This window comes from Nerophis ophidion, linkage group LG10 (assembly GCF_033978795.1).
Source record: "Nerophis ophidion isolate RoL-2023_Sa linkage group LG10, RoL_Noph_v1.0, whole genome shotgun sequence".
Classification (NCBI taxonomy): Eukaryota; Metazoa; Chordata; class Actinopteri; order Syngnathiformes; family Syngnathidae; genus Nerophis; species Nerophis ophidion.
The window spans coordinates 23,203,601-23,230,817 of NC_084620.1; the positions used below are offsets into that span (position 1 = coordinate 23,203,601).

Below are 27,217 nucleotides of genomic sequence, written 5' to 3' on the forward strand. Positions count from 1 at the left end.
TTCCAAAAAAAAGTGCAGTTCTTTGAGCAGTCCTTAAATATGCTAGGTTTTTATGATCTGGGACGACCACTCCTATAGTATGAGAACGACGGCCAGCAGCTCTCTATTTCTCACATCATAGAAGGCACAAAGGTCTTTGGTCGACCGGCGAAGGCTGGGACAGAACTGCGCCAACCCATGCATCAACCTCGACAAAAAATTGTAAAGCAAGATCAACGTGCTTATGAGTTGGTGCTTTAGTAAACATGTGTTTTAGTGAATGCGGCTTTGGATTCTGGGGTCCTTAGTCAAGGGTTCAGCTTTGTATCTAAAGTTGCGGATAAATCGCCTCTAGAAGTTAGTGAAACACAAAAACCTTTGCAAGTGCTTCCTTGATGTAAGAGATGGCCACTCGACCACTGCCTAGATCTTGGAAGGATCAGATTTGAGATGGCCCTTCTCTACAATGAACCTCAGAACTGACACTGATGGCGAGTGAAATTCGCACTTCTCAGTTTTGATAAATAACCGATTCTCCAATAACCGCTATAAGGCGAGATAGACGTGGCGGACATGTTTTTGTAGATTTCTGTAAAAGATAAGAATGTCATCAAAGTACACTAAACATAATTGATTGATCATCTCCCTGAGGACATCGTTAATTAGATTTTGGAAAACTGCTGGCGCATTAGTGAGGCCAAAAGGCGTAACTAAATATTCAGGGGTGTTTAAATCAGTCTTCCACTCATCCCCCTCCTTAATTCTCACCTAGCTCATCTCGTGCTGTGTTCGAGCTGCAAAGACAGACGAGCAACAGATAATTTATAAGGCGCCTTTCTGGGCACTCATGGACACCGTACAAAATCAAAACAATAAAATCATATAGCATGTGCAATGTTAGTAGATCATACGCAACACGCCCACTAATAGCACACACAATTTAATAGATTGTACACACTTTTTAGCACGTGGTATTTGGACCTTAGCAAGTCAGGCCCTAAGTGTTTAAAGTGACAAATCAGAAAGGAAGGGAGTTGCTAGGTTGTGTATTTGATGCCCGACCTTAAGTTCCAAAAAGGTGGAACGTTGCGCATGTAGAGAAAGAAAAGAACACCTTGCGATTGCAGAGTCCGAGTGGGAGCAAAATGAGTCACCGCACATGCGCAGACAAGCCATGCGCACGCAGAATGTGGTTTTTACGCGCACGGTTTTTGTCACTGTTTTGATGCCCTCGAACATTCAACACAAGATAATATTGCTCGCTTTTGATGTAATCTGCTGAGTCATATGTTCACTGTGTTTTCTTCTCTCACAGATGGCCTACTGCGTGGTGCAATTCATGGAAAAAGACGCCACCGTGACTGAATATGTACGTCTCTACTTTTCCCTGCATCTTTGCTGACTCTAACGATGCTTAAAATACGTTTGCTGTCGCATCACACGCCCTTCTCCTATCAGATCATCCGAGGGCTGCTCAAGTACTGGCCAAAGACGTGCACGCAGAAGGAGGTGATGTTCCTGGGCGAAATAGAAGAGATCCTGGACGTCATCGAGCCGTCCCAGTTCATCCGAGTCCAGGAGCCTCTCTTCAAGCAGATCGCTGGCTGCATCGCCAGCCCTCACTTCCAGGTGAACAACACAGTGTGCTTATTGGGCAGTGTCGGCGTAAGTCATCAAGAAGGCTTTTGACTTGTAAATTAAAATAGAAGTGAGTACAGTTGACAGTAAATCTATACAACTGGTACAGTTGTACACTGACTACACTAAAGTACATTCAAGTTGACTTGTAATCAAATGATGGACTTACTTTTGAAGCTACTGCAGCTGTTTTGAATACACATTGCTATTCGGTTCTTACGTGTGCTTTAGGTGGCTGAGCGCGCCCTTTACTTCTGGAACAACGAGTACATCCTGAGTCTGATCGAGGAGAACTGTCAAGTCATCCTGCCACTGGTCTTTGCCACCCTCTACAGAGTCTCCAAGGAACACTGGAACCCGTAGGTGGCACACATTTGGCTTTAAATGCCATGTTGCATTGTCGTTAGCGCTAGAAGACGTGATCAAGCTCGATCACATGACCCAGCTCAGCGAGCGCTAACATTCTAGATGTTTACCCTCAGAACCATCGTGTCTCTGATCTTTAACGTGCTGAAGACCTTCATGAAGATGAACAGCACGTTGTTTGAAGAGCTCACCGCCTCTTACAAAGCAGAGAAGCAGAAGTGAGTGTTTATGGATGGATTGGTCAAAGGGTTGTAGTTTTAAGTACGCTATTGCTGTATTTTTGGTGATAATTATCGATGTGTTTCTCCATTATATATGATTTTTGTTTTTTTTATTTTTAATGTACAAATCTTTCACAGGTGTACGATACACAGGCAGTTATCCGTCAATACGCCAAAGCCATACAGGACATAAACTGTAAGTCCTTCATTTTTTAAAGTGCATGAAAACATTTTGGATTCTCAATTAACTTCAGCAGTAAAGAAAATTGTTGTTTTTTATCGTAACCCTTTAAAGCCCTTTTAATCAAATGATGTCACAGTTTCCAACTGGTAAAAATAGTTATTTTACTTATTTACATCTCTGTTGTCTGATCAAAAGGCATTCAAAGGGTCAAATAATAAACAACATTACAAGTTTGATATTTTCCTTCAGAACTGAAGTTTATTGGGAAATTTGAGCAAAAAAAGTAAAAAACCAAAACAAACAAAAAAAGATTCCAAAATGTTTTTATGCCCTTCAAAAAGTTAAGGACTTTGAAGTCCGGTTTGGCTTTGAAGATAATTACAATCGAATTTTCCCAAATCGTTGAAGGTGTTTTATTATCGCTTACTGGGAACACATTAATTTGTGTGTCTGTAGCTTTTATGTTAATGAGCTGGGTTCGTTGGTCTGTCTACAAGAAGGGCTATTGTGCTCTACTTTTTACATATGTACTCTAACTCTGCACTTGCCTCGCATAATGATGCCATATATCACATTCTGTAGAACAACGTTACAAGAGGACACAAATGCTTGCAACCCTAGCATAGCTATGTGAGGTACATTGCTAATGCATTTTAACAATATCATGCTAGATTAGCCTATTAGCTTAACAATACCCCAAAATGATTAAATTTACAGCTCGCACGTCTGTAGCTAACTGGCAGTTTTAAGATGTGTAGCGACGCCTGTTTTTTTCACAAAGTGCTGGGCGTGTACATGGATACGGCTCATTTCAGAGATTAAAAGTATTTTCCTTCATGACGTCATAAAAAGACACGTTGTGTGCCCTTACAGGGAGATGAAGCGTGAGAGTGAGCGTGCTGAGCTCTGGCGAGGCCTGGAGGAGCACCAGGAGCGCTGGCTGCAGATGCTGACTGAGGCCGCCCGCAATCAGCGCAACCTCCAGGAGCGAGGCGCGAGAGGGGACCCGCCGCCTCCCTTGTCCCCGCAGGCAGCCCGCGCCGACAAGGCCGAGGCCCAGGCCAGCAGGGGCGGCCCAGGAGAGAGCGCCACCTAGGCAGACGTGACGGCGATGCTTCAAACAGAAGAAGGTATAGTGGACCCTGTTTATGTCGACAACTCATCTGTGTGGACCAACTCATCAATTCCAGATCCACCGTGTTCTTTTTATTACGAAAAAGTGTGCGCTTAAGTCGACATTGTCACATTTGGTTGACCGATTTTAACAACATAAAATTTGAGAACCAAAGGGGTCATTTCTATGGAAGATGTTTGTGTCGAAATATGTTGTAGTATTTGTTTAGCGCTAAGCTTACCTGTCAACCTTGTTTTTTCCCTTGTTTCCCAGTCTCTTCTCAGTCCAGTTTTTTTTTTGCCTTCCATAAAAAAAATGTATCTCCAGTGCTGCCGCAACTACAGCTCAAATATAGTTGGTAAACATCAACGTAACAATGGTGACAGGGAGCCTGGCGAGTCACATGTTACGTGATTAAATCAAATCAACAATGTGAGAGAGGTAGATGTTTAATAGATGACAGAGAAGGCATTTCAGCCAAACATCCAAACTTTGTGTTAATATCTCGACAAATAGGAGACTTATTATCCGTACCTCAAGTTTTTTGAAAAGCCAGGTCCCACACCCTCATGCTTTTTGTAAGATTTGTAACACCGAGGAAGAATTGACATGAGCCAGCATGAAAAATGTTTCAAGCATAAGCGAAGCCCAGAATTTTGTTTTTCTTTTCATTTCCACTGTATAACAGAGACCTCCAAAGGCAGCGTTAAATTTGGACTCCTAAACTTAATTCATGTGCTGCAATGATTAGTGAACCTTCCTTGTATGGCAGAAGACCTGAGTTTCATTCCGAAGTCAGGGCATGTTAAACATGATTTTGTTTTTAGTGATTTAGCAGCGTTTTTTTGCTGAAAATTAAAATATTTTTTTTCTCCCAAATTTTGAAATATAAATGTTGACAGGTATGGCGCTGAGCAGCGTGAATATTCCAATGGATTGCTACAATGCATTAAAACGTACACTCGGTAACTTCAGTGCAAAGTAAAATGAAAGCATGGCAGTTTTATCTTGAATCCTACCACAGCAACTTACAACGTGCACATTTGTATTTATTTATTTATTTATTTTAGATTGTTTGCTACTGGAAGAAAGATTTGCGCTGTGTATGAAAGCTTTGTTGTAATTATAGTCAAGACATACAAAAAAATTACTGCAGCAGCTCTGTTGGATATGGGTACAAAAATCATGAAAACAGAAAAAAAAATATGCACAAACCATGTCAACAACATGCCGTGGATGCAAAAATAATTGATCATCACCCATTCTCTTTTTGTCTCTGGCCAAAGTCACAAGTATATGTGCGAGCAATGGCTAGTTTATGTTTTGATTATGTCGACAAACGCTTATGTCGACGTCAGTCAGCCAGTCCGAGGGGCTTCGACATGAGTGGGTTCCACTGTACAAAACGAATCGATATTTTAGTGTTAGTGTTTCTTTTTCACGTTGTCTTAAAAAGTACTTTATAATGATTGTTTTTGTATTCTGAGAAAATAAAACCTGATACTGAAACTTTATTTTCTATTCCATGAGGAAATGTAATTTCATTTGACAACACGGATCAGTTTTGAACGTGTTATTGTGTGCGTGCGCGCGTGTGTTAGTGTGTGTGAGACAGCGTTTACATGAGAATGTATCGTCAAACTCATTGATTGTTAATGAACTACCTTTCAACCAAACCGGTCAAATGTTTGGAATCCAAGTGTCGAGAAATGTATTTAACATGTCACAGTTTATACAGACACATGCAATTTATGTTTGGCTTGCCTTTTTAATTGGCTCATTTTTATTTTTTTGGACCTACTTTACTATTTAGAAAATAAATGTTCATCGCTCCCTGGTGGCTCTCTGCTGATTCCTTAAACTCCTCCCCAAAAACTATTATGTAAATTCAGGCCAAACAAACTAACTCAAACTTTTTTTGTGATTGTTTGCATCACGATTCGATTGTATTCCTGAACAGCAACTGTGTGTGTGGTTGTGTGTGTAGTCACATCCATCCCGCTCCTTCATGCCCCCATGTGGCGACTTTTATCACAAAGAAGTGTGGATTGAGTGGGGGATGTCACCATAGAGGCAGGAAAGAAAAGACATAGATGTAGACATGCTTGAATGGCAATAAGTCAGTCCGTCAGCACGGTGTGAGTGTCGTTCCAAATGCATTCTAACGTAGCAATTTCACTCAACTCTTAGATTTGCACTGTCCTGATGCCTGACCAGTCTGTGGTTGCTGTCTTCTTCCAGATGAAAAACTTGTTTTAATGACAATAAGAGATATTCTCAGAGAAAGCTGATGTATATTTTGGGTGGGTGTTTTTAATTTGAATGTAGAAAGGATTACTGTAAGTAACTGGGGGGGTGGGACATCAACTATGTGCTAAAAATGAAACTTCACATTGTTAAAACAACTCTTGAGTCTGAGCTTTTTTGTGTCATCTTTTTGTCTCTTATTGTCTCATTTTCTTCTTTGTAAGTTTTTACTAAATAAGACAGAATGTCCACAAATATAGGACTTAGGATTTACAATATATGGAGTAGAAAAGATTGAATATCAAGAGTATGTAAACATCCCGCTTTGTTTCCTGCCGGACGACCTCATCGACATGTTTTGTAATCAAGCAGAGACGCAGCGAAAACACAAAATCAAAAAGTAAAAAACACCCGAATATCAAATAAAATCTCATCTTATCAATTCTCTGGCCCCTTTCCATCACACATGCTCACACTGCGAGAATAAAAACAAACCCCCACTTTGCTTTGAACCAAAACCACTTTGACACAGTGCCTCTGATAGGGTTTTTCAACTGGCGGCTTTGGGGCCAAATCCACTCCCGAGTTCAGTTAATAACTTCAGCAATAAAACTTTCTGCACCAAATTTCTATAATCCTAGTGTGATCCTGTACTATAGAGGAACTCTAAGCACTGTAAACACATTGGCAGATCCTTGCATGGACATTTTAACCTTGCTAGCAAACGTAGAACACTCAGGTCATAACTTGTGATTTACATAACTGGGATGTTCCCCAAAGCACTCATTTAAGTCCTTTCTTTTTTAACAGTTTCACATTTTTCTTCCTAATGTGATTGATGTCAGGGGTGTTTAATCTTTTTTTTACCTTGGGGTGTGAGGCCCACTCAAACAGTAACATTGAATTAGTAATCTTACTCCTGATTTAAATTATATTTAATAATTAGATCTAACTTACTTACAGTTTACACTCTTGTCAAATATAGTGAAACCATGTATTAATCTCATAGATTATTATTATTATTGTTAGATTATATTAGACTATTCTTATATACATATAATTAAAAAAATAAATATTTATCAAATACACTGTATAAGAAGAGACTCATACATCCACCCATCCATTTTCTATAACTAATATACAGACAATTATGTTTTATGCTAAAATAAACTAAAACAATGAATAATTTTTTTAAATTATCAATTAAATTAAAGTGCAATGTTCTCCCCGTGACTGCGTGGGTTCCCTCCTGGTACTCCGGCTTCCTCCCACCTCCAAAGACTTGCACCTGGGGATAGGTGGATTGGCAACACTAAATTGGCCCAAGCGTGTGAATGTTGTCTGTCTATCTGTGTTGGCCCTGTGATGAGGTGGCGGTTTGTCCAGGGTGTACACCGCCTACCGCCCGAATTCAGCTGAGAAAGGCTCCAGCAGCTCCCCCGCGATTCTGAAAAAGACAAGCGGTAGAAAATGGATGGATGGATGAAAATATAGCTTCACAACTTTAATCATAATTTTTGCGCTTAAGAAACTTCTCTATGGCTTTCGCTCCCGTTTTTGAAATTGTCATTACTGCCACAAGTGGTGAAAAAGTGTATAACTACAGAGTACTGCTGCAGCCCATACGGACTAAAGCTAGGAAATATATTTTTGGTGGCCCCCATATGGTTATGAAACACTGATTTATGTAATTAAAGTGTTGATGTAGCTTGTTTACTTTAGATGCAGTCAGTCGTCAGTGTTATGTTCGGGTCACATTGCTGCGACTGGTGGTGTTACGATGCAGAAAAGGACATGAAGAAGCAAGAGCAGCGTGCAGGTAAGATTCCTTTTGTTCCATATAAGCTGCAAAAACATGAAAATCGTGTTGTTCGGAGGCGCGCAGGGATCCAAACAGCAAAACTTAGTTTAGTACGGTGAGGTAAAATAAAACAAGCAGTAGCATACAGCTAAACAAGCAAGCAACCGCTGCCAACAGCAAACGGAGGAATGGTTCTCTCAGCAAGAAAGCGAACGCTCCTGACGCGTAGCGCGTACATTGATCCAGCAACCAAAAACAGAGTGACACCGGGGATTATTTACTGAAAACCAGTAACTAGTAACAGTTACTAGTTACTTTATTTAAAAAGTAACGTAGTTACTTACACCAAAAAGTTATGCGTTATTGTGAAAAGTACCTACCGTATTTTTCGGATTATAAGTCGCTCCGGAGTATACGTCGCACCGGCCGAAAATGCTTAATAAAGAAGGAAAAAAACATATATACGTCGCACTGGAGTATGGGTCGCATTTTGGGGGGAAATGTATTTGATAAAATCCAACTCCAAGCATAGACATTTGAAAGACAATTTAAAATAAATAAAGAATAGTGAACAACTGGCTGAATAAATGTACGTTATATGACGCATAAATAACCAACTGAGAAGGTGCCTGGTATGTTAACGTAACATATTATATGGTAAACTAACTATAACATATAGAACATGCTACACTTTTACCAAACAATCTGTCACTCCTAATCGATAAATCCGATGAAACCTTTTTCCTCGATGTCGCTTCTAAACCACTCTGCCAACTCCAAAAGGTATGCGCTGCTTCCTCTTGTCATTTTCCGCTGCATATTTCACTACGTCCAGCTTGTAATCTGCAGTACATGATTTCTTTTTTGGTACAATTTTTGTTCAGCCCTTCTCAATTTTTACAAGGTACCACCAACGATGAAATTATCCATTTTAATAGCTACGGCAGTAGCATATAGCATATGGCAGTTAGCATTCCATGACCCACAATGCACTTCTGCCATGACCCTCCTCCCTCCAAATTCTTATTGGTTGATGTGTATGTGACGATTGCTAACATTTTTTTTGTCACTTCCGCGAATGAGACAAATAATATTATTTGATATTTTACGGTAATGTGTTAATAATTCCACATATAAGTCGCTCCGGAGTATATGTCACAGCCCTGGCCAAACTATGAAAAATCTGCGACTTATAGTCCGAAAAATACGGTATTTAGTTACTTTTATTTTTATTTTTGAAAGCTCGTATTAATGCCCTTTCAGCCTTAATTTTAGTACTGTTATTGCACTGGAGAATAATACAATCTGTTGATCAACTTGGCATGCATTTGCATCACTGATCTCTACTAAGCAATGTGGTCTACAACAAAAGACATGATTCAAAGGGGCAATTTATTTCAGGCCAGAACAAATTGACAAAACTATATTAAATAACTGCAACATAACATACATAAGTAACAAACAGCATAATAACATGTCACAACATGGACAAAATAGCTGTAAGCTTGGCTTTACCCAAGGAAGGTACACATGACACACACGAAGGCTAACAAGGCAAATCCCACCTAGTACCAACCTCGTCACGTCCGTTGTGTCCTGAGCAAGACACTTCACCCTTGCTCCTGATGGGTGCTGGTTGGCGCCTTGCATGGCAGCTCCCTCCATCAGTGTGTGAATGGGTAAATGTGGAAGTAGTGTCAAAGCGCTTTGAGTACCCTGAAGGTAGAAAAGCGCTATACAAGTACAACCCATTTATTTATATTTATTTATTTTTTTTCACTCAAGGAATTGTGAAATAAAATCATGTCTTCAGGAGATCAACACTGTACTGAAGCCCAGAACACTACGCATTTCCCCATTTGTAGTTTAGAGAAAAGGAAATATTGGCCTGGTCCACTAGGATCCCTCTTTATGTTTGTGAACTTTATAGTCTATACATTTAGAGTGATGTGATAATCAAACACTCTACAAGTCTAGAATGAAAGTATATAAGAGAATTGAAAGCGTGTGTACCTTCAGTGCTGAATGATGAACAGAGGCAGAGTTTGGAGTGTTTTCTTGAGCTTGCTTTCCATGTGTATGTACTCACAATGTTTTCCCTGCCATTTGTTGTTTGACGCCGGTATCATGCAAATTAGCTGCCTGAAAGTGGGTGACTCCACTGTAGAAATAGCCTGCATGTCTTCTAGCACATACGCTGCAATGTTGTCCTGGCTACCTGTCCCTCCGTTAAAATCCATAGATAGTGGTGGAGGGGAAGTGGCATCGGAGTCTGTGTCTCTATTTACTAGCTTCGTCGAAGAATGTTGCTTTTGTACATTTGTAGCTGTTTCAGCAGATTTAAATTCCTGTTTTGGACAGTAGATATTGGATCTTTGATCCAGGATACAACTTAGATTCAACTAAAATATTATTTTCTTTGTATTCAACAAAAGAAAAGTAGTGAGAATATCTCCATGTAAAGAAACTCTGCTTCGGCTCCGCAATGATGTCTTTTTAGTAAACACAGACACCTCCCCTCCTCTCCCCACCCCGGCCCCACACCCAGACCCACACAGAGCACGCCTCTTCTCTTCCTCGTGACATAGAAAAAATCAGAAGGATGACACTGTGGCTCTCCAATAAAACACTCAGATCTTCTGTTTCTAACCAATACTACATAAAAAATAGTAGTGACGGTAACTGAGTTACTGAATGTAAAAAATAATCAATCAATCAATCAATCAATGTTTACTTATATAGCCCTAAATCACTAGTGTCTCAAAGGGCTGCACAAACCACTACGACATCCTCGGTAGGCCCACATAAGGGCAAGGAAAACTCACACCCAGTGGGACATCGGTGACAATAATGACCCAGTGGGACGTCGGTGACAATGATGACTATGAAAACCTTGGAGAGGAGGAAAGCAATGGATGTCGAGCGGGTCTAACATAATACTGTGAAAGTTCAATCCATAATGGATCCAACACAGTCGCGAGAGTCCAGTCCAAAGCGGATCCAACACAGCAGTGAGAGTCCCGTTCACAGCGGAGCCAGCAGGAAACCATCCCAAGCGGAGGCGGATCAGCAGCGCAGAGATGTCCCCAGCCGATACACAGGCAAGCAGTACATGGCCACCGGATCGGACCGGACCCCCTCCACAAGGGAGAGTGGGACATAGGAGAAAAAGAAAAGAAACGGCAGATCAACTGGTCTAAAAAGGGAGTCTATTTAAAGGCTAGAGTATACAAATGAGCTTTAAGGTGAGACTTAAATGCTTCTACTGTGGTGTCATCTCGAACTGTTACCGGGAGGGCATTCCAGAGTACTGGAGCCCGAAATGAAAAAGCTCTATAGCCCGCAGACTTTTTTTGGGCTTTGGGAATCACTAATAAGCCGGAGTCCTTTGAACGCAGATTTCTTGCCGGGACATATGGTACAATACAATCGGCAAGATAGGATGGAGCTAGACCGTGTAGTATTTTATACGTAATTAGTAAAACCTTAAAGTCACATCTTAAGTGCACAGGAAGCCAGTGCAGGTGAGCCAGTACAGGCGTAATATGATCAAACTTTCTTGTTCTTGTCAAAAGTCTAGCAGCCACATTTTGTACCAACTGTAATCTTTTAATGCTAGACATGGGGAGACCCGAAAATAATACGTTACAGTAATCGAGACGAGACGTAACAAACGCATGGATAATGATCTCGGCGTCTTTAGTGGACAAAATCGAGCGAATTTTAGCGATATTACGGAGATGAAAGAAGGCCTTTTTTGTAACGCTTTTAATGTGTGCCTCAAAGGAGAGAGTTGGGTCGAAGATAATACCCAGATTCTTTACCGTGTCGCCTTGTTTAATTGTTTGGTTGTCAAATGTTAGAGTTGTATTATTAAATAGAGGTCGGTGTCTAGCAGGACCGATAATCAGCATTTCCGTTTTTTTGGCGTTGAGTTGCAAAAAGTTAGCGGACATCCATTGTTTAATTTCATTAAGACACGCCTCCAGCTGACTACAATCCGGCGTGTTGGTCAGATTTAGGGGCATGTAGAGTTGGGTGTCATCAGCATAACAGTGAAAGCTAACACCGTATTTGCGTATGATGTCACCTAGCGGCAGCATGTAGATGCTGAAGAGTGCAGGGCCAAGGACCGAACCCTGGGGAACTCCACACGTTACCTTAACGTAGTCCGAGGTCACATTGTTATGGGAGACACACTGCATCCTATCAGTAAGATAAGAGTTAAACCAAGACAGGGCTATGTCTGACATACCAATTCGTGTTTTGATACGTTCTAATAAAATATTATGATCGACAGTTTCGAAAGCAGCGCTAAGATCGAGGAGCAGCAACATAGATGACGCATCAGAATCCATCGTTAGCAATAGATCATTAGTCATTTTTGCGAGGGCTGTCTCCGTGGAGTGATTTGCCCTGAAACCGGATTGAAAGGTTTCACATAGATTGTTAGACGCTAAGTGTTCATTTAACTGCTCCGCAACAATTTTTTCGAGGATTTTTGAAATAAAGGGAAGGTGAGACACCGGTCGGTAGTTTACCATGAGGTCAGGATCGAGGTTAGGTCTTTTAAGAAGAGGATGAATAACCGCTTTTTTGAATGCTAGGGGAACAGTGCCCGAGGAAAGTGATACGTTTATAATATTTAGCACTGATGGACCTAATAATACAAAGAGCTCCTTGATCAGTTTCCCAGGAAGAGGGTCAAGTAAACATGTTGTCTGTTTTATTCCATTTACACGTTGTAACAATTCCTCTAATGTTATTTCCTCAAAACGAGAGAAACTATTTTGGAGGGCATATCCGCCGTATATACAATCGTATCAGTGTTAATAGAACCCCGTTGTAGCTGGGACGCAATGTCTTTAATCTCCTTTCTAATGACTTCAATTTTCTTACTAAAGAATTGCATAAAGTCATCAGCTGAGTGGGTGGAGCTAATAGAAGGGGTCCCTTGTTGGGTTAGCGATGCTACCATACTAAAAAAAAATTTAGGATCGTTTTTATTACGGTGGATGAGATTTGAGTAATATTTAGCTTTAGCTAAGGTAAGCATGAGTTATTAAACCATCCCTCCATGCTTGATGGTGCACCTCAAGTTTAGTCGTGCGCCATTTGCGTTCCAGCTTTCTACATAATAATTTCTGAGCTCTAGTTTCTTCTGTAAACCACGGGGTACGCTTTTTTGGAGCCTTTTTTAACTTTAGCGGTGCTATGTTATCAATGGTTTCGCGCAGGGTGTCGTTAAAGTTGTTAGTGAGGTTATCAATAGAGCCCACATATTTTGGGAATGGTGCCATTACCGAGGGCAGTAGGTCAGCAAGAGTTGTCGTTGTGGCCGTATTAATGTTGCGGCTGCTATAGCAGTTACTATTATTATTAGTTTGACGAACATGTGTCTGAACCTCGAATTTTATAAGGTAATGATCGGACAATACTTTAGTATACGGGAGTATCGTAACTTTGGAAACGGTGATACCCCTGACAAGCACTAGGTCTATCGTATTACCGTTGCGATGCGTGGGTTCATTTATTATTTGTGTGAGACCACAGCTATCAATTATAGTCTGGAGCGCTACGCACGGTGGGTCCGATGGGGTATTCATATTGATATTAAAGTCCCCCATTATGATTATGTTATTGGCGTGTGTCACCAGATCAGCAACGAACTCTGAGAATTCATTGATAAAGTCCGAATAGGGCCCTGGGGGGCGGTAGATAACAGCCAGGTGTAGAGGCAGCGGTGTGACAGACCTCATAGTAAGCACCTCAAACAATTTATATTTATTATTCATGTTAGGACTAAGGTTAAAGTTTTCGTTGTATATTAGTGCGACCCCCCCCCCCCCCCCCCCCCCCTTTTAAGAGGACGGGCAATATGCGCATGTGTAAAGTTAGGAGGACATGCCTCATTTAGCGCAAAAAAGTCGTTTGGTTTAAGCCAGGTTTCGCTGAGACCGATGACGTTAAGATTGTTGTGTCTGATGATATCATTAACTAACAACGTTTTGGGAGACAATGATCTTATGTTTAAAAAACCTATATTACAGGTAGTGGGCTGTTTTAGGGAATTGTTGATCAAATTATCCGTAGTAGCAATATTAATAATGTTGTGTTTATTATGCCCAGTGCATTTAGTATAATTACGACCATATCTAGGAATTGATACGACGGGAATTTTCCGATTGTTTGATTGTTGCCTTGATAAACTGCACGCATCATGGTTAGCCACCTCAGTAGAACACATGTTCCGATTGTTTGTTTGTTGCTTTGATAAACTGCACTCATCATAGTTTGCCACCTCGGTAGAACACATGTCCAACTCTGAAACAATCAAAGCAGAAAAAACTTGTTCTAATTGAACTGACTCCTTACCCAGACCAGTAGTCTTGCATCTTCCATTTAAGTCCGGCTTCAGGATGGAGGGAAGTGGTGTTCTGTGGGGATTAGCCTTCTGCTTTGTTTTTAGCCCCGCTCGACATCCGAGTTTCCGATCACACCGCTGGCGTCTGCTCCGTAGACGGCCCCCGCTGCTACTATACTCCGCTGCTTCACAGGCCGCTGGATGTAGCCGCCGAACTATTCCCGTGCTAGTTAGCAGGTCTAGCAAGCACGCGTCTATCAGTCCAAAACGGCCCGATATGTCCACATCCAGAAGTGTCTGGCAGTCGTTCGTGATCACGGAGTGACCACGATGTGAGCCAGCCATGAAGTTTGCAGAATTGTCCGGTATTTCTGCCAAATGTTCCATCTTTAGCAAGAGCTCCGCGATGTTGCAGCCCGTCCGGGCGCCGCCATCGGTCTTTTTGGTATTAGACTACTAGTTACCGCCAAAAATAACGGCGTTACAGTAACGCGTTACTTTGCCACGCATAAGTCCCAACACTGTATGTAAGGAAATGATTAGCAGCGACCGCAGGTGCAAACACCAATCACCAAACAGGAACAGGTGTGTAAGAAACACAGCGTTTGGCAACCAAAAGTGAACAAAGGGCAGAGCGCTGAGAACGGAAACACTTAACTCCAAAAAATAACAGAAACTCTAAACGAGACATGACCCAGACATTTGATCATGACTGTCATTTGTTTAACTTCTTTGGTTATATAGTTTTCAATAATAGTATGTTTCGGTAGAGTTCTTTTATCTGTTAAGATCCAAATAACACACGCTAAACAGCGTGTGCAAACTATTAGTGGCCATGTTGTGTGTAATCTATTTGGCTGTGTGTACAATTGATAACTGGTGCAGACCGCCTTGTTTAAATGAGATTTTTTCGTATACTACGCTTTCATCATGGAAACACTCATTTACTGCACATTAATGTCATCGTGCTCCCACCTGTGGCGTTCTTGTCTAGGCATTTTAGAAGCAGTCCTGCAGTGTGATACAACAAAACCCAATTTTTAGCGCGCTGAAAGTACGCCAGTGTAAGACGCTGGTAATAACTTAGAGTGTGCGCTGGAACGTTCCAGACGCAAGAAAATGCAAATATGTTGATAATATTTCCTATGTCTGAAAAAACAAATGTCATTAAAAAAAAGCCAACAGACACCAAAACGCATCAATTTAATTTGTTTTAATCAGCCCCTTAAGTCAGCCGACCATCCATCTTCTTTTGCTTATCCGAGGTCGGGTCGCGGGGGCAGCAGCCTAAGCAGGGAAGCCCAGACTTCCCTCTCCCCACCCATTTCGTTCAGCTCCTCCTCGGAGATCCTGAGGCGTTTCCACTCCAGCCAGGAGACATGTCTTCCCAACATGTCCTGGGTTTCCCCCGTGGCCTCCTACCGGTCGGATGTGTCCTAAACACCTCCCTAGGGAGGCGTTCAGGTGGCATCCTGACCAGATGCCCGAACCACCTCATCTGGCTACTCTAGATGTGGAGGAGCTGCTGTTGGTGTGTAAGCACAAACAACAGACTGGACCTGTACCCCACCTGAAGGCGGAGGGAAGCTACCCTCTCGTCCACCTGTTGAACTCCAACGTGCAGGGAGGCAAAAATAATTGCCTCCCCAGCCCCTCGCCTCTCGCTGCGTGCAACCTAGAGTGGAAGAGAGTTCAGCCCCTCTCGAGAGAACTAGTTCCAGAGTCCTTGCTGTGCGTCAAAGTGAGTCCGACTATATCTTGGCAGAACTTCTCCACTTCGCGCACTAGCTCAGGCACCTTCCCCCCCAGCGAGGTGACGTTCCACGTCCCTCTTCATTATGTAGTTGAATAGCCCTGATGTAGATCCTTAAACACAGTATTGGAAGGAAAATGCACATCGGTGCCATCCCCTCCCTGAGCGTGACCAACAGACCTGACATCAGACACACATTTTGACCCTTGCAAATGCTTGTACACTTGGCTGCTCTCCAGAAGTGCATTTTGTTGAGTTTTGATCATTTCAGTTGTGACTTCACTTGGTGAAACCCGTTCAATGTTTCTGTATTGAGATGCCCGTGTACGCTACACTGGCGTGCCGTACAAATGTTTCATGACGTGGACCTCCAAAACAGTCCTTGCGCTTATGTCCAGGCAGTTTGTTCAGGCAGACTCGTGTAATGCAGTTTTTAGTTACAGCTGCACCAACACTCCCCTTAATGACCATTGTCAGCTCATTTTGAAGCTAACAGCTAAATAGAGTTGTGATTGCTCAGAGGTGATTTCACATCACCACCCCGAAGAAGAGCTATTAAAACTATCATGCATACAATACACATATTTATATCTATATATATATATATATATATATATATATATGTATATGTATATATATATATTTATATATATATATATATATAGATATATAGATGTATATATACATACAGACACACACATATATGTGTGTGTATATATATGTACTGTATATATATATATGTATGTATGTATGTATGTATATATATATATATATATATATATATATATATATATAGATATATAGATATATCTATATATATATATATATATATGTATTAGGGCTGCAAATCTTTGGGTGTCCCACGATTCGATTCAATATCGATTCTTGGGGTCACGATTCGATTCAAAATCGATTTTTTTTCAATTCAACACCATTCTCGATTCAAAAATGATTTTTTCCCGATTTAAAAGGATTCTCTATTCATTCAATACGTAGGATTTCAGCAGGTTCTACCCCAGTCTGCTGACATGCAAGCAGAGTAGTGGATTTTTGTAAAAAGCTTTTATAATTGTAAAGGAAAATGTTTTATCAACTGATTGCAATAATGTAAATTTGTTTTAACTATTAAACGAACCAAAACAATTACTTATTTTATCTTTGTGAAAACATAGGACACAGTGTGTTGTCAAGCTTATGAGATGCGATGCAAGTGTAAGCCACTGTGACACTATTGTTCTTTTTTACATTTTTTTTTTATACATTTCTAATGATAATATCAATGAGGGATTTTTAATCACTGCTATGCTGACATTATAACTAATTTTGATACTGTTGCTGATATTAATTTTTGTTTCACTACTTTTGGTTTGTTCTCTGTCGTGTTTGTGTCTCCTCTCAATTGCTCTGTTTATTGCAGTTCTGAGTGTTGCTGGGTCAGGTTTGGTTTTGGAATTGGATTGCATTGTTATGGTATTGCTGTGTATTGTTTTGTTGGATTGATCAAAAAAAAAATATATATATATATATATATAAATCGATTTTAAAAAAATGAGAATCAATCAATTCTAAATCGCACAACGTGAGAATCACGATTCTAATTCGAATCGATTTTTTTCCCACACCCCTAATATATATATATATATATATATATATATATATATATATATATATATATATATATATATATATATATATATATATATATATATATATATATATGTATATATATGTATATATATACATATATATGTATATGTATATATACATACACACATATATGTATATATATACATATATATATATATATGTATATATATATACATATATATGTATGTATATATACATATATATATATATACATATATATGTATATTTATATATACATACACACATATATGTATATATATATATATATATATATATATACATATACACACACACATATATATGTATACATACATATATTTGTATATATATATATACGTATATATGATAGAAAGACGGATGTATTCATCCATCCATCCATTTCACTACCGCTTGTCCCTTTTGGGTTCGCGGGGGGCGCTGGTGCATATGTGTATGTATATATATATATATATATATATATATATATATATATATATATATATATATATATATATATATATATATATATATATATATATGTGTGTGTGTATATATATATATATATATAAATATATATATATATATATATATATATATATATATATATATAATATACAGAATATATACATAGTGACAATGCACTGATTTGGGCTTTAATCCTGTTTGGCAGCTTAGTCACGCAGTAAGTATTTTTTGTTTGGGGATCAAATACTTATTTCAGTCAAATCCTAATGAATTAATAACCTTTAATGTTTGTGTTACATTCTGTCTTCATGGTCAAATAAATGCAGTGCAATAGCAGCGGGAGATGTTGGGGTTAAGAAAACACGTACAGTACTGTACAGACAACTATCAGTATTTTCCAGGGAGGGAATCTCCATGATTGTTCTGCCTGGGGGTCTCTCTCGTGCAGAGTTAAAATGGTAATTACTATGATGTCAGAGTGTCCGTCCGCCCTAATGACTTTCTTTAAAAAGAAAAAAAAAATAGACAACTTGGTTCCATTTCATTTTGTCGGGTGAGCAGAGACACACCAGCTGGGATCTTCAGATACAAAAAAGGTACAATGTTTTTATTCTATTTTGTTTAATAATTCAAGCACAAGGTCAAAGTAAATGTTGCTTGTTTTCTTATACTACTTCTTAATATGTTTGTTTGTTTTATAATGATCAAGTGTTTACTTGTTAACCTTTGCAATTATAGTATGAGTATTATTGTTGTACTTTAGTTTTGAACAGTGCAGTTTGACGATACAGTAACTTAAGTGACCTCCAGAGGACACTGTTTCACCCTGTAAAAGGTTCTGCAATCTGCACCTTCTTGTCAATTAAAATCATCTTGATTGAATTTTGACTGACTAATTAATTTTTCTCCCAGCATGCATCTGGCCCTCATCATGCTCGTCCTGCTGCTGCTGGGCCAAGGTTTCGCTGGGTCGACGACAGCCGTGACCACATCGATGGCTGCGCTCCACAGCTTCCGTGGCTGCGCGGTCCGCGAGTTCTCTTTTGTGGCCCAGAAACCCGGCTGCAGGGGTCTACGCGTCACCACAGAGGCCTGCTGGGGACGCTGTCACACCTGGGAGGTAATATTTGCACACAATTTAACTTGTCAGGGCATGTAAGTATGAAAAGTGCACTTTCTTGTGGTCGCCTCCTGCTGGTGGGAGGTTGTCATTGCGTTGCATTATTACATTTAATATTGTACCCCTCTCTCTCTTGCACAATACACAGAGGCCAGTGCCGGAGCCCCCCTACATTCACCGGCACCACCGAGTGTGCACGTACGCACTGACACGCTACGTTAGTGCGCGGCTGCCCGGCTGCCACCCCGGTGTCTCGCCTCTCTATCACTACCCGGTGGCCATACACTGTCACTGCGCCGCGTGCACCACCCTAGACACCGAGTGCGAGTCTTTCTGATCAGCTTGTACACAGCAATGTGTCATTAAAGTCATGCAACATAAATTTTTATGTGTGTGTGTGTGCGTGTGTATAAAGTAATATCAGATAATAATTATCAGATAATAAAATGCAAAGGCTAGTTTAGCCACAGTACATTATGTATACATACATCATCCATCCATTTTGTACCGCTTGTCCCTTTCGAGGTCGCAGGGGGTACTGTAGCCTATTTCAGCTGCATTTAGGCAGAAGGCGGTGTACACCATGGACAAGTCACCAACTCATCGCAGGGCCAACACAATAGACAGGAAACATTCACACACTAGGGCCAATTTAGAGTTGCCAATCAAGTTCTCCCCAGGTGCACATCATGGAACGTTTAAATGTACAAAAGTCAATAGGAAATGTTATTCAAATAAATATTTATTAAAAATATTAAATAGCCACACACATTTGGTTCAGCAAATATATAAGTAAAAATGTAAAAAAATATTTTTTCTAAGTCAGCTAGAAGTCAGTAAAAAAAAAATAGGCTCTGCTTCTTCCTGCTCTATTTTGGACATGTTGACATTACTGTACACCAAATTGTAAATATATGCATGCTTGCAATAAATTAATACAACACTAAAGTTAAAACAAAATTTAAATGTTTAAATGGCAGTTTAGAAAAACAAAAAACCTAACAAATATATTTCACAATAAGTCCACAATTTCAGAAGAAATTTCATAGAAAAACATTTGTTAAAAACATTGATCCCATAGACATTTCGCGCAAACATTTGCGTCCATCAATATATACAGTATTATTTCAAAACAAGTCAAATGTAGACAAATAAATATATATATATATTTACATTCTTTAATCTTCTGCTGGTGATTAGTGCTCATTGTTCATTTTTCATTGTATCACTGCTGAATCATTTTTTTGATTAAATACGTTTATGCAAAATTTTATTTGGTTCCTAAAAGTCAATGAGAACTCCACAGTGTTTGTTTTTCATCTTCCACATGAGAACATGTCTTCTTGGTAAGTAAAAAGACTAAACTCTGTTGTGAGTTCTCTCCTGGCCCTGGTCCCGGTCCTGGTCCCAGTTGATGTGCCTCAGTGTCGTGAGCTGCGGCACATGTCGCAGCGACACGCCTTAGCTGTCAGGATCTCCAGCTCATCGTGGTGACGTCCTCCCGGGCACTCCAAGCGAACTTTGACCTGCAGATCCAGCCAGAGGTGGGTGTAAGTAGAACATGACCCCAACTATCCCACCATTTGCTCAGCCCCTCACCTTGGCCTCCCTGCTGATGGTGCAGCACTGTGACGTGGACGTGACGTTGTGGGTGAAGTTGGAGGCCACCAGCACCGAGTACCTGGACGGGAAGGCGCTGGACTCGCAGTAACCGACGCAGGCGTGAACCAGGTGGGTTCCTCTGCATGTTCCTCGACGGTCACTGCGGATGGTCACGTTGAAGGCTGGTTGAGGACACTTCATTAGGTACAACAAGGTCACCAAACCCAACAAGTGCTTACTTACGATAGAGGTGACACCCCGGGGTGAGCGTGAGGTCCTCGCTGCTCCGCCCGGCAGGAGAGAAGATCAGCAGTAGCGACATCACTGGCAGCGCCAGAAAGTAAAGCGACTGCCACATCTTCAGAAAAAAGGCGAGTGTTGAACACATTCGCCCAACACGTGTCCTAACACACACGTGTGTAAACACTCAAGTCAGGAGCTGTGACCTTTACCCCCTAAAATGGCACCTCTTTTTTTCACATCCGTTTTCCTGGGGAACCAGCATTTAACATTTTAATACTCTGTGTGTGTATGCGTGTGTGTGTGTGAGAGGCCTAATTAACACTGTGCCAGCTGGCTGGCTAGATGAAATGGGGGGTGGGGGGTATACCCCACTCCACCCCAATGAGGGGATTCCACCTCTGAGAAAAGTGGCGTGCTAGTTCCACTCTCAGAAGACCATGTTCATCGTGTTGTTATGCCACAATCTAACAAATATTATACTTTATTACTTGTTTTTTTCACAATATCATGCAGTAAATCAAGAATATATATACAGTATATGTATATGTATATATATATATATATATATATATATATATATATATATATATGCATACATATACAGTATATATATAGATAATGTGTGTATATATGTATATATATAATATATGTGTATATATATATATGTATAGATATATACATCTATACACATATATATTTATGTATATATATGTACATTTACATATGTGTGTGTATATGTATGTATATATGTATATATATATACATATATACATAGAAAGATATATATATATACACAGATATGTATACATATATATACTGTACATACATACACACACATACACCACATATAAGCTTACATACATACAGTATATATATATCTATATACTGTACATATATATACATGTGTATATATACATTCATATGGTACAGTATATATATTTATATGTATTTTAAAACATTTTTTACAATAAAATAATAACTATATTTAGTGTGTTGGACATGCTTGTTTTGATTTTCCCTTGTAAAAATCCAAATTACTGTACATATTTCAAGTACTGAAAATATACGTTTAAAAAACAAAATATTTTCCTATAAAAATGACACATCTATAAATGGCACCTGTTGTATAAAATGTTAATATGTACAAGTGGGAGAAAATGAATGGCTGGATGTATATATTTTTAAATAAACAAAAACAATTATGTAATATCAATTGATTAATATCTAGTAAGTATTAGATCATTCAAACTTACAAAACATATTAGGAAATATGTTGAATTTCAATGTATTTTTTAAAAATACACTCATTTCTAGATATATATTAAAAAATTGCAAGTGCATGTGACAATATTAATTTTTCAAAATGCTTCTGAGGGACATATCATCGAAACCACCACTTAAAGCTTTTAGATAAAAATGTTTCACGCAACGTACAATATCAATGACCCAATGTTCACAAATTAAAGCAACAAATTGTGCTAGCTCATTTTTAAGTTCAGCTTTAAAATTATATACATATTTATCTTGTTGTTGGAATAAGTTTGTGTCATGCATGTGTCTTACCTGAAACATTTGGAGCACAACTTCCAGAGCCCAGCCAGCTGAGTGCAGTACAGGTGTGTTTGTGTGGTGTGTGTGTGTGTGTGTTAGCGTATGTTTGTGTGTGTATGTGTGTGTTAAGGCAGCAGGTAGAAGCAAGGCCACTTATAGCTGAAAACACACCCACAATTACAATTACACCTCTTTTTTATGCATACCCCTCCTTTTCTCTCCCCCTTGCTGCTAACAAAATAATGAAAATGTCCTTAAATGTCTGTCGGTGTGTCTCCTGCAGTTTGTTAGCATGTGTGCACGGTGGACATCCTTTCACGTGCTCTTTATAGCCGGGGAGGGGGACCGCTGTGACACAGAGGAAAACGAGATAGCTTTTCCATCAATGCATTGCCACCACAGTCACGCGTAATAGAATGATAGCATGCATCAAGTGCCACCCCCCCCCCCCCCCCCCCCCCCCACACACACACACACACACACACACACACACACACACAATTTCTGTGTGCATTTTGGAACATGTCTTAGAGCAGGGTCTCAAACTCAATTTACCTGGGGGCCACTGGATGCAGAAACTGGGTGAGGCTGGGCCGCAAGAAAAGATTTCTTAAAAAGTCTAACATGCACTTTTTAATGAATTCACCTTCTATGAATGGCTGTCCTGTCCTAGCAACATACTTGCCAACCCTCACGATTTTTCCGGGAGACTCCTGAATATCAGTGCACCTCCCGACAATCTACCGGTTCAACCATTTTCCAGAATTTGTCCCAATTTTCACCTGGCCGACATTATTGAGGGCTGCCGTGACTGCAGTAGAGTGCACTGCAAACCATTTTTGGTTGGAAAAAAAGAGATAAAGAAGTAAAATACAGCACTATGTCATCAGTTTCTGATTTATTAAATTGTATAACAGTGCAAAATATTGCTCATTTGTAGTAGTCTTTCTTGAACTATTTGGAAAAAAAGATATAAAAATAACTAAAAAACTTGTTGAAAAATAAACAAGTAATTAAATTATAAATAAAGATTTCTATACATAGAAGTAATCACCAACTTAAAGTGCCCTCTTTGAGGATTGTAATAAAGATCCATCTGGATTCATGAACTTAATTCTTAAAATTTCTTCACAAAAAAAGAAATCTTTAACATCAATATTTATGTAACATGTGCACAAAAAATCTTGCTGTCAATACTGAATATTGCATTGTTGCATATATTTTCACAGTTTATGAACCTATATTCATATGTTGTTGAAGTTTTAATAAATATATTTATTGGGTATTTATGAATTGCTGATATTTTTTAAGAATATCTTTAGCAAATCTCATTTGTCCCTTGGCGTACCTTCACGTACTCCCAGGAGTTTGCGCACTCTCCGTGAGAGGAGTACTGTTCTACAGCTTGTCATCGCGCTATCCTTAACATCACATAACCAAAAAGACTGCTATGCATCGTATTATGTGAGACCTGTACAGAACAATGTCAGGGAATGCAAGACGTACTTGATCAACAGCCATACAGGTCACACTGAGGGTGGCCGTATAAACAACTTTAACACTGTTACAAATATGCGCAACACTTTGAACCCACACCAAACAAGAATGACAAACACATTTTGAGAGAACATCCGCACAACTTAAACAGAAGAGAACAAATACCCAGAACACTTCGCAGCCCTAACTCTCCCGGACTATTATATACACCACCTCAACCTACGCAAGTAGCGAGGGTGGGGTGTGGGGGGTTGGTGGTAGAGGGGGTGTGTATATTTTTGCCCGGAAGAGTTAGGGCTGCATGGGATTCTGGGTATTAGTTCTGTTGTGTTTATGTTGTATTATGGTGCGGATGTTCTCCTGAAATGTGTTTGTCATTCTTGTTTGGTATGGGTTCACAGTCCGGCACATATTTTTAACAGTGTTAAAGTTTTTTCATGGCCACCCTCAGTGTGACCTGTGTAGCTGTTGATGAAATATGTATTACTATAGCACATTTGCGTACTGCACAGCTAGAGGCAACATACTAACAGGCTAGCACGCTGTCTGTATAGGATGTAGAAGGCGCTATTTGGCAGTGACATTATGGCGTCCCGTGAATAATGTTGGATGTGAAAAATCGGCAGAGAATTCATAAGAATGGATGCCCTGAAAGTCAGGGGACTTCCGGGAAGGTTGGGAACGACACAGTCAAGCGCCGTTCATATTAAACTCGCGGGCCCCACCAACATTAAATTGTCATATCAAAATAACGTCTCGCGGGCCGCATGTTTGAGACCCCTGTCTTAGAGGTAGCCACTGTACCATTTTTCTTTACCATGTAAACAAGTTATGTGTCGTAACTTAGGCATCACTACTGTAGATCAAAGGTCAGTTAAGGTAATAAAACATAGTTATCATTAAAAAGCGAATTAAAAAACGAAGTCATAAAATATATTAAAACTAGAACATAAATGTGTAATTATATATAGCGTAATCACAAGGACCTCTATGTTGGCGCCAATAGTGCAGACTTAAACCTGTATATGGATTTTTTCAATAATAAAAATAACAATTATAAAATAGGACGTGCGATCACTAATGTTCACCATGATTGTGTTGTGGCGTTATTTAACGTTTACCGTGATAAATATATAGTTGCACCCACTTAATTATTGGACAAATTCTATTTTGTACATACATGGCCCATATATGTCTATAGACTTCAGGTGCACACATTGAGACATTATATTTAATGTCACAGGCGCTAGTGTTCATTCATAAATTGAACAAAACACAGTGAATGTAACACGACCTTTACTACCCCTGGAAAAATTATGGAATAACCAGACTGTTTTTTTAGTTGTTTATTTTTGGAGAAACAAGCAGTTAACAGACACGACACAAATGGCAACTTTCTGGCTTCAAGACACAGTAAAATATATCAAAAATATTTAATGTGGTAGTAACAGTTTCATTTTTAGATCAAGCAGGGTAAAAACAATTTGGAGTCACTAAATTTTGAGGGGGAAAAAATATGGAAATGTTCATTTCCAAAGCAAACACCTGCATCAGATTAAATATGTTCATTAGTCTGCAGTTAAAATGAAGTGTTCACACCTTGGACAGATGTTGAACCAGGTGGATTGACATGAATCAAATGTTGATTAAAACAAAGGAGAGGATTATCAAACTTACTCAGGAAGGTGAATTATCACACAATGTTGCAAAAGATGTCGATTGTTCACAGTCAGCTGTGTCTAAAATGTGGACCAACTACAAATAACATGGGAAGGTTGTAAAAGACAAGCATACTGGTAGACCAAAGAAAACATCAACATGTCAGGATAGAGATCTAAAAGCAATATGTCATGAAAACAGAAAATGCACAGCAAAACAAATGACAAACAAATGGGAAGAAACTGGAGTCACATTCTGTGAGTGAACTGTAAGAAACCGCCTGAGGGAAAGTTAAACGAAAACCGTCTTTAAAACCTGAACAAAAAAAAAAAAAACAAGGTTCCAGTGGGCTAAGGAAACGCAATAATGGAATTTGGATGACTGGATGAAAGTCATATTCAGTGGTGAATCACTAATCTGCATCAAACAATGTAATGTTGGAACTTTTGCTTGATGCCGTTCCAATGAGATTCATGAAGACGACTGTCAGAAAAAAAGACGTACATTTCCACAATTGATGATATGGAGCTGCATGTCAGGTAAGGGCACTGGGGAGATAGCTGTCATTACATTTTTAATAAATGCACAAGTTTACGTTGACATTTTGTACACTTTTCTCAATACATCAATCGAAAGGATGTTTGGGGATGATGACATCATTTTTCAAGATGATAGTGCATCTTGCCGGAAACACAAAATCTGTGAAAACTTTCCTCAAAGAAAGACACATAAGGTCCATGTCATGGCCTGCAAATAGTCCAAATATCAATCCAATTGAACATTTGTGGTGGAAATTGAAGAAAATGGTCCATGACAATACTCCAACCTGCAAAGCTGATCTGACAACAGCAATCAGAGAAAGTTGGAACAAGACTGATGAAGAGTACTGTTTGTCACTCGTTTAAGTTGATGCCTTAGAGACTGCAAACTGGTATAAAAGCCAGAGGCAACAAAGTTCTCATGGCGTGTTGGAGTGTTTTGTTGTTTTTTTCAAAAGTTTTTCCTCATAATTAAGTTATTTCATATGCTCTGCTTAACCGCAAAATGTAACTGTTACTGACTACCACCAATTATTTTCATGGTTTATTTTAGTGTTTCTTAAAGCCAGAAAGTTACCATTTGAAATAACTAGTTTTGTGTCAGGTCCGATATGTTTTTTTTCTACAAAATTAAAACAACTGAATGAACATCCTATAAATCTTTTGATTCCACAATTTGGCATGCCTACTGGAAATATAATTGAGCGCTCTCTTTATCTTTTTCCTCCTGTGTACTGAAACCAATCAAGTTTTCTTTATCAGTGTCAGAGTAGAAACGTCTTAAAATTGTTTTGTCTAACTCAGCCTCCTTTTCACTTTAGCTTTCAAGCAAATTCACCTCTGAGCTGTCCCTTTTCCTTCAAACGCAGCACTCCGTTTGAAACCGTTTGGTGATAGTGGCTTTTCGTTTCATGCAACAAGTCAATTCCTTTTTCGATGGCCGTGTTGCTCATCTTTGACAAGGGAGGATAAGTGCACAACACACTGAATGGCTTACTGAATGATTGTGCTGGGGCAGCATGGTTGAAGAGGGGTTTGTCCATCTGCCTCACAATACGAAGGTCCTGAGTTCAATCCCGGCCTTGGGATCTTTCTGTGTGGAGTTTGCATGTTCTCCCCGTAACTGCGTGGGTTCCCTCCGGGTACTCCGGCTTCCTCCCACTTCCAAAGACATGCACCTGGGGATAGGTTGATTGGCAACACTAAACTGGCCCTAGTGTGTGAATGTTGTCTGTCAATCTGTGTTGG

The 27,217-nt window shown here is 39.6% G+C and overlaps 3 protein-coding genes across 4 annotated transcripts in view; 2 read left to right on the forward strand and 1 right to left on the reverse strand.

Annotated features, from left to right (window-relative positions):
* The window catches only part of ppp2r5b (protein phosphatase 2, regulatory subunit B', beta), an 81,058-nt gene extending 75,151 nt beyond the window's left edge, over nt 1-5,907 (forward strand). Inside the window, exons 8-13 of one of the 2 annotated variants that reach the window (XM_061912866.1) lie at nt 1,295-1,348; nt 1,438-1,608; nt 1,849-1,976; nt 2,100-2,201; nt 2,343-2,400; nt 3,262-3,401. In XM_061912866.1, the coding sequence (XP_061768850.1) occupies nt 1,295-1,348; nt 1,438-1,608; nt 1,849-1,976; nt 2,100-2,201; nt 2,343-2,397 (510 nt within the window). In that variant the 3' untranslated portion in view covers nt 2,398-2,400; nt 3,262-3,401. Of the gene's footprint in view, nt 1-1,294; nt 1,349-1,437; nt 1,609-1,848; nt 1,977-2,099; nt 2,202-2,342; nt 2,401-3,261 lie in introns of both variants that reach the window. The other variant, XM_061912865.1, reaches the window with a different exon arrangement.
* A 12,036-nt stretch (nt 5,908-17,943) lies between these two features.
* gphb5 (glycoprotein hormone subunit beta 5) lies at nt 17,944-20,419 on the forward strand. Its single transcript, XM_061911879.1, has 2 exons — nt 17,944-18,878; nt 19,027-20,419. Exons 1-2 carry the CDS (start codon nt 18,672-18,674, stop codon nt 19,213-19,215), a joined length of 396 nt encoding a protein of 131 aa, XP_061767863.1. The 5' UTR covers nt 17,944-18,671; the 3' UTR covers nt 19,216-20,419.
* gpha2 (glycoprotein hormone subunit alpha 2) lies at nt 20,069-20,989 on the reverse strand. The gene is made up of 3 exons (XM_061911880.1): nt 20,724-20,989; nt 20,478-20,662; nt 20,069-20,404 (listed from the first exon to the last, which is right to left on the reverse strand). The coding sequence occupies exons 1-3, from the start codon at nt 20,866-20,868 to the stop codon at nt 20,300-20,302; spliced, it is 435 nt and encodes a 144-aa protein (XP_061767864.1). The 5' UTR covers nt 20,869-20,989; the 3' UTR covers nt 20,069-20,299.
* Nucleotides 20,990-27,217: the final 6,228 nt, after the last annotated feature.

Bases quoted from the DNA above. Each gene is read 5' to 3' on its own strand.
- gphb5 (XM_061911879.1), top strand. From the start codon at position 18,672: ATGCATCTGGCCCTCATCATGCTCGTCCTGCTGCTGCTGGGCCAAGGT. The intron at 18,879-19,026 runs GTAATATTTGCA...CACAATACACAG, and splicing joins GACGCTGTCACACCTGGGAG to AGGCCAGTGCCGGAGCCCCC.
- gpha2 (XM_061911880.1), bottom strand. From the start codon at position 20,868: ATGTGTTCAACACTCGCCTTTTTTCTGAAGATGTGGCAGTCGCTTTAC. The intron at 20,663-20,723 runs GTAAGTAAGCAC...GTCCTCAACCAG, and splicing joins CCCGGGGTGTCACCTCTATC to CCTTCAACGTGACCATCCGC. The intron at 20,405-20,477 runs GTGAGGGGCTGA...CTGGATCTGCAG, and splicing joins CCATCAGCAGGGAGGCCAAG to GTCAAAGTTCGCTTGGAGTG.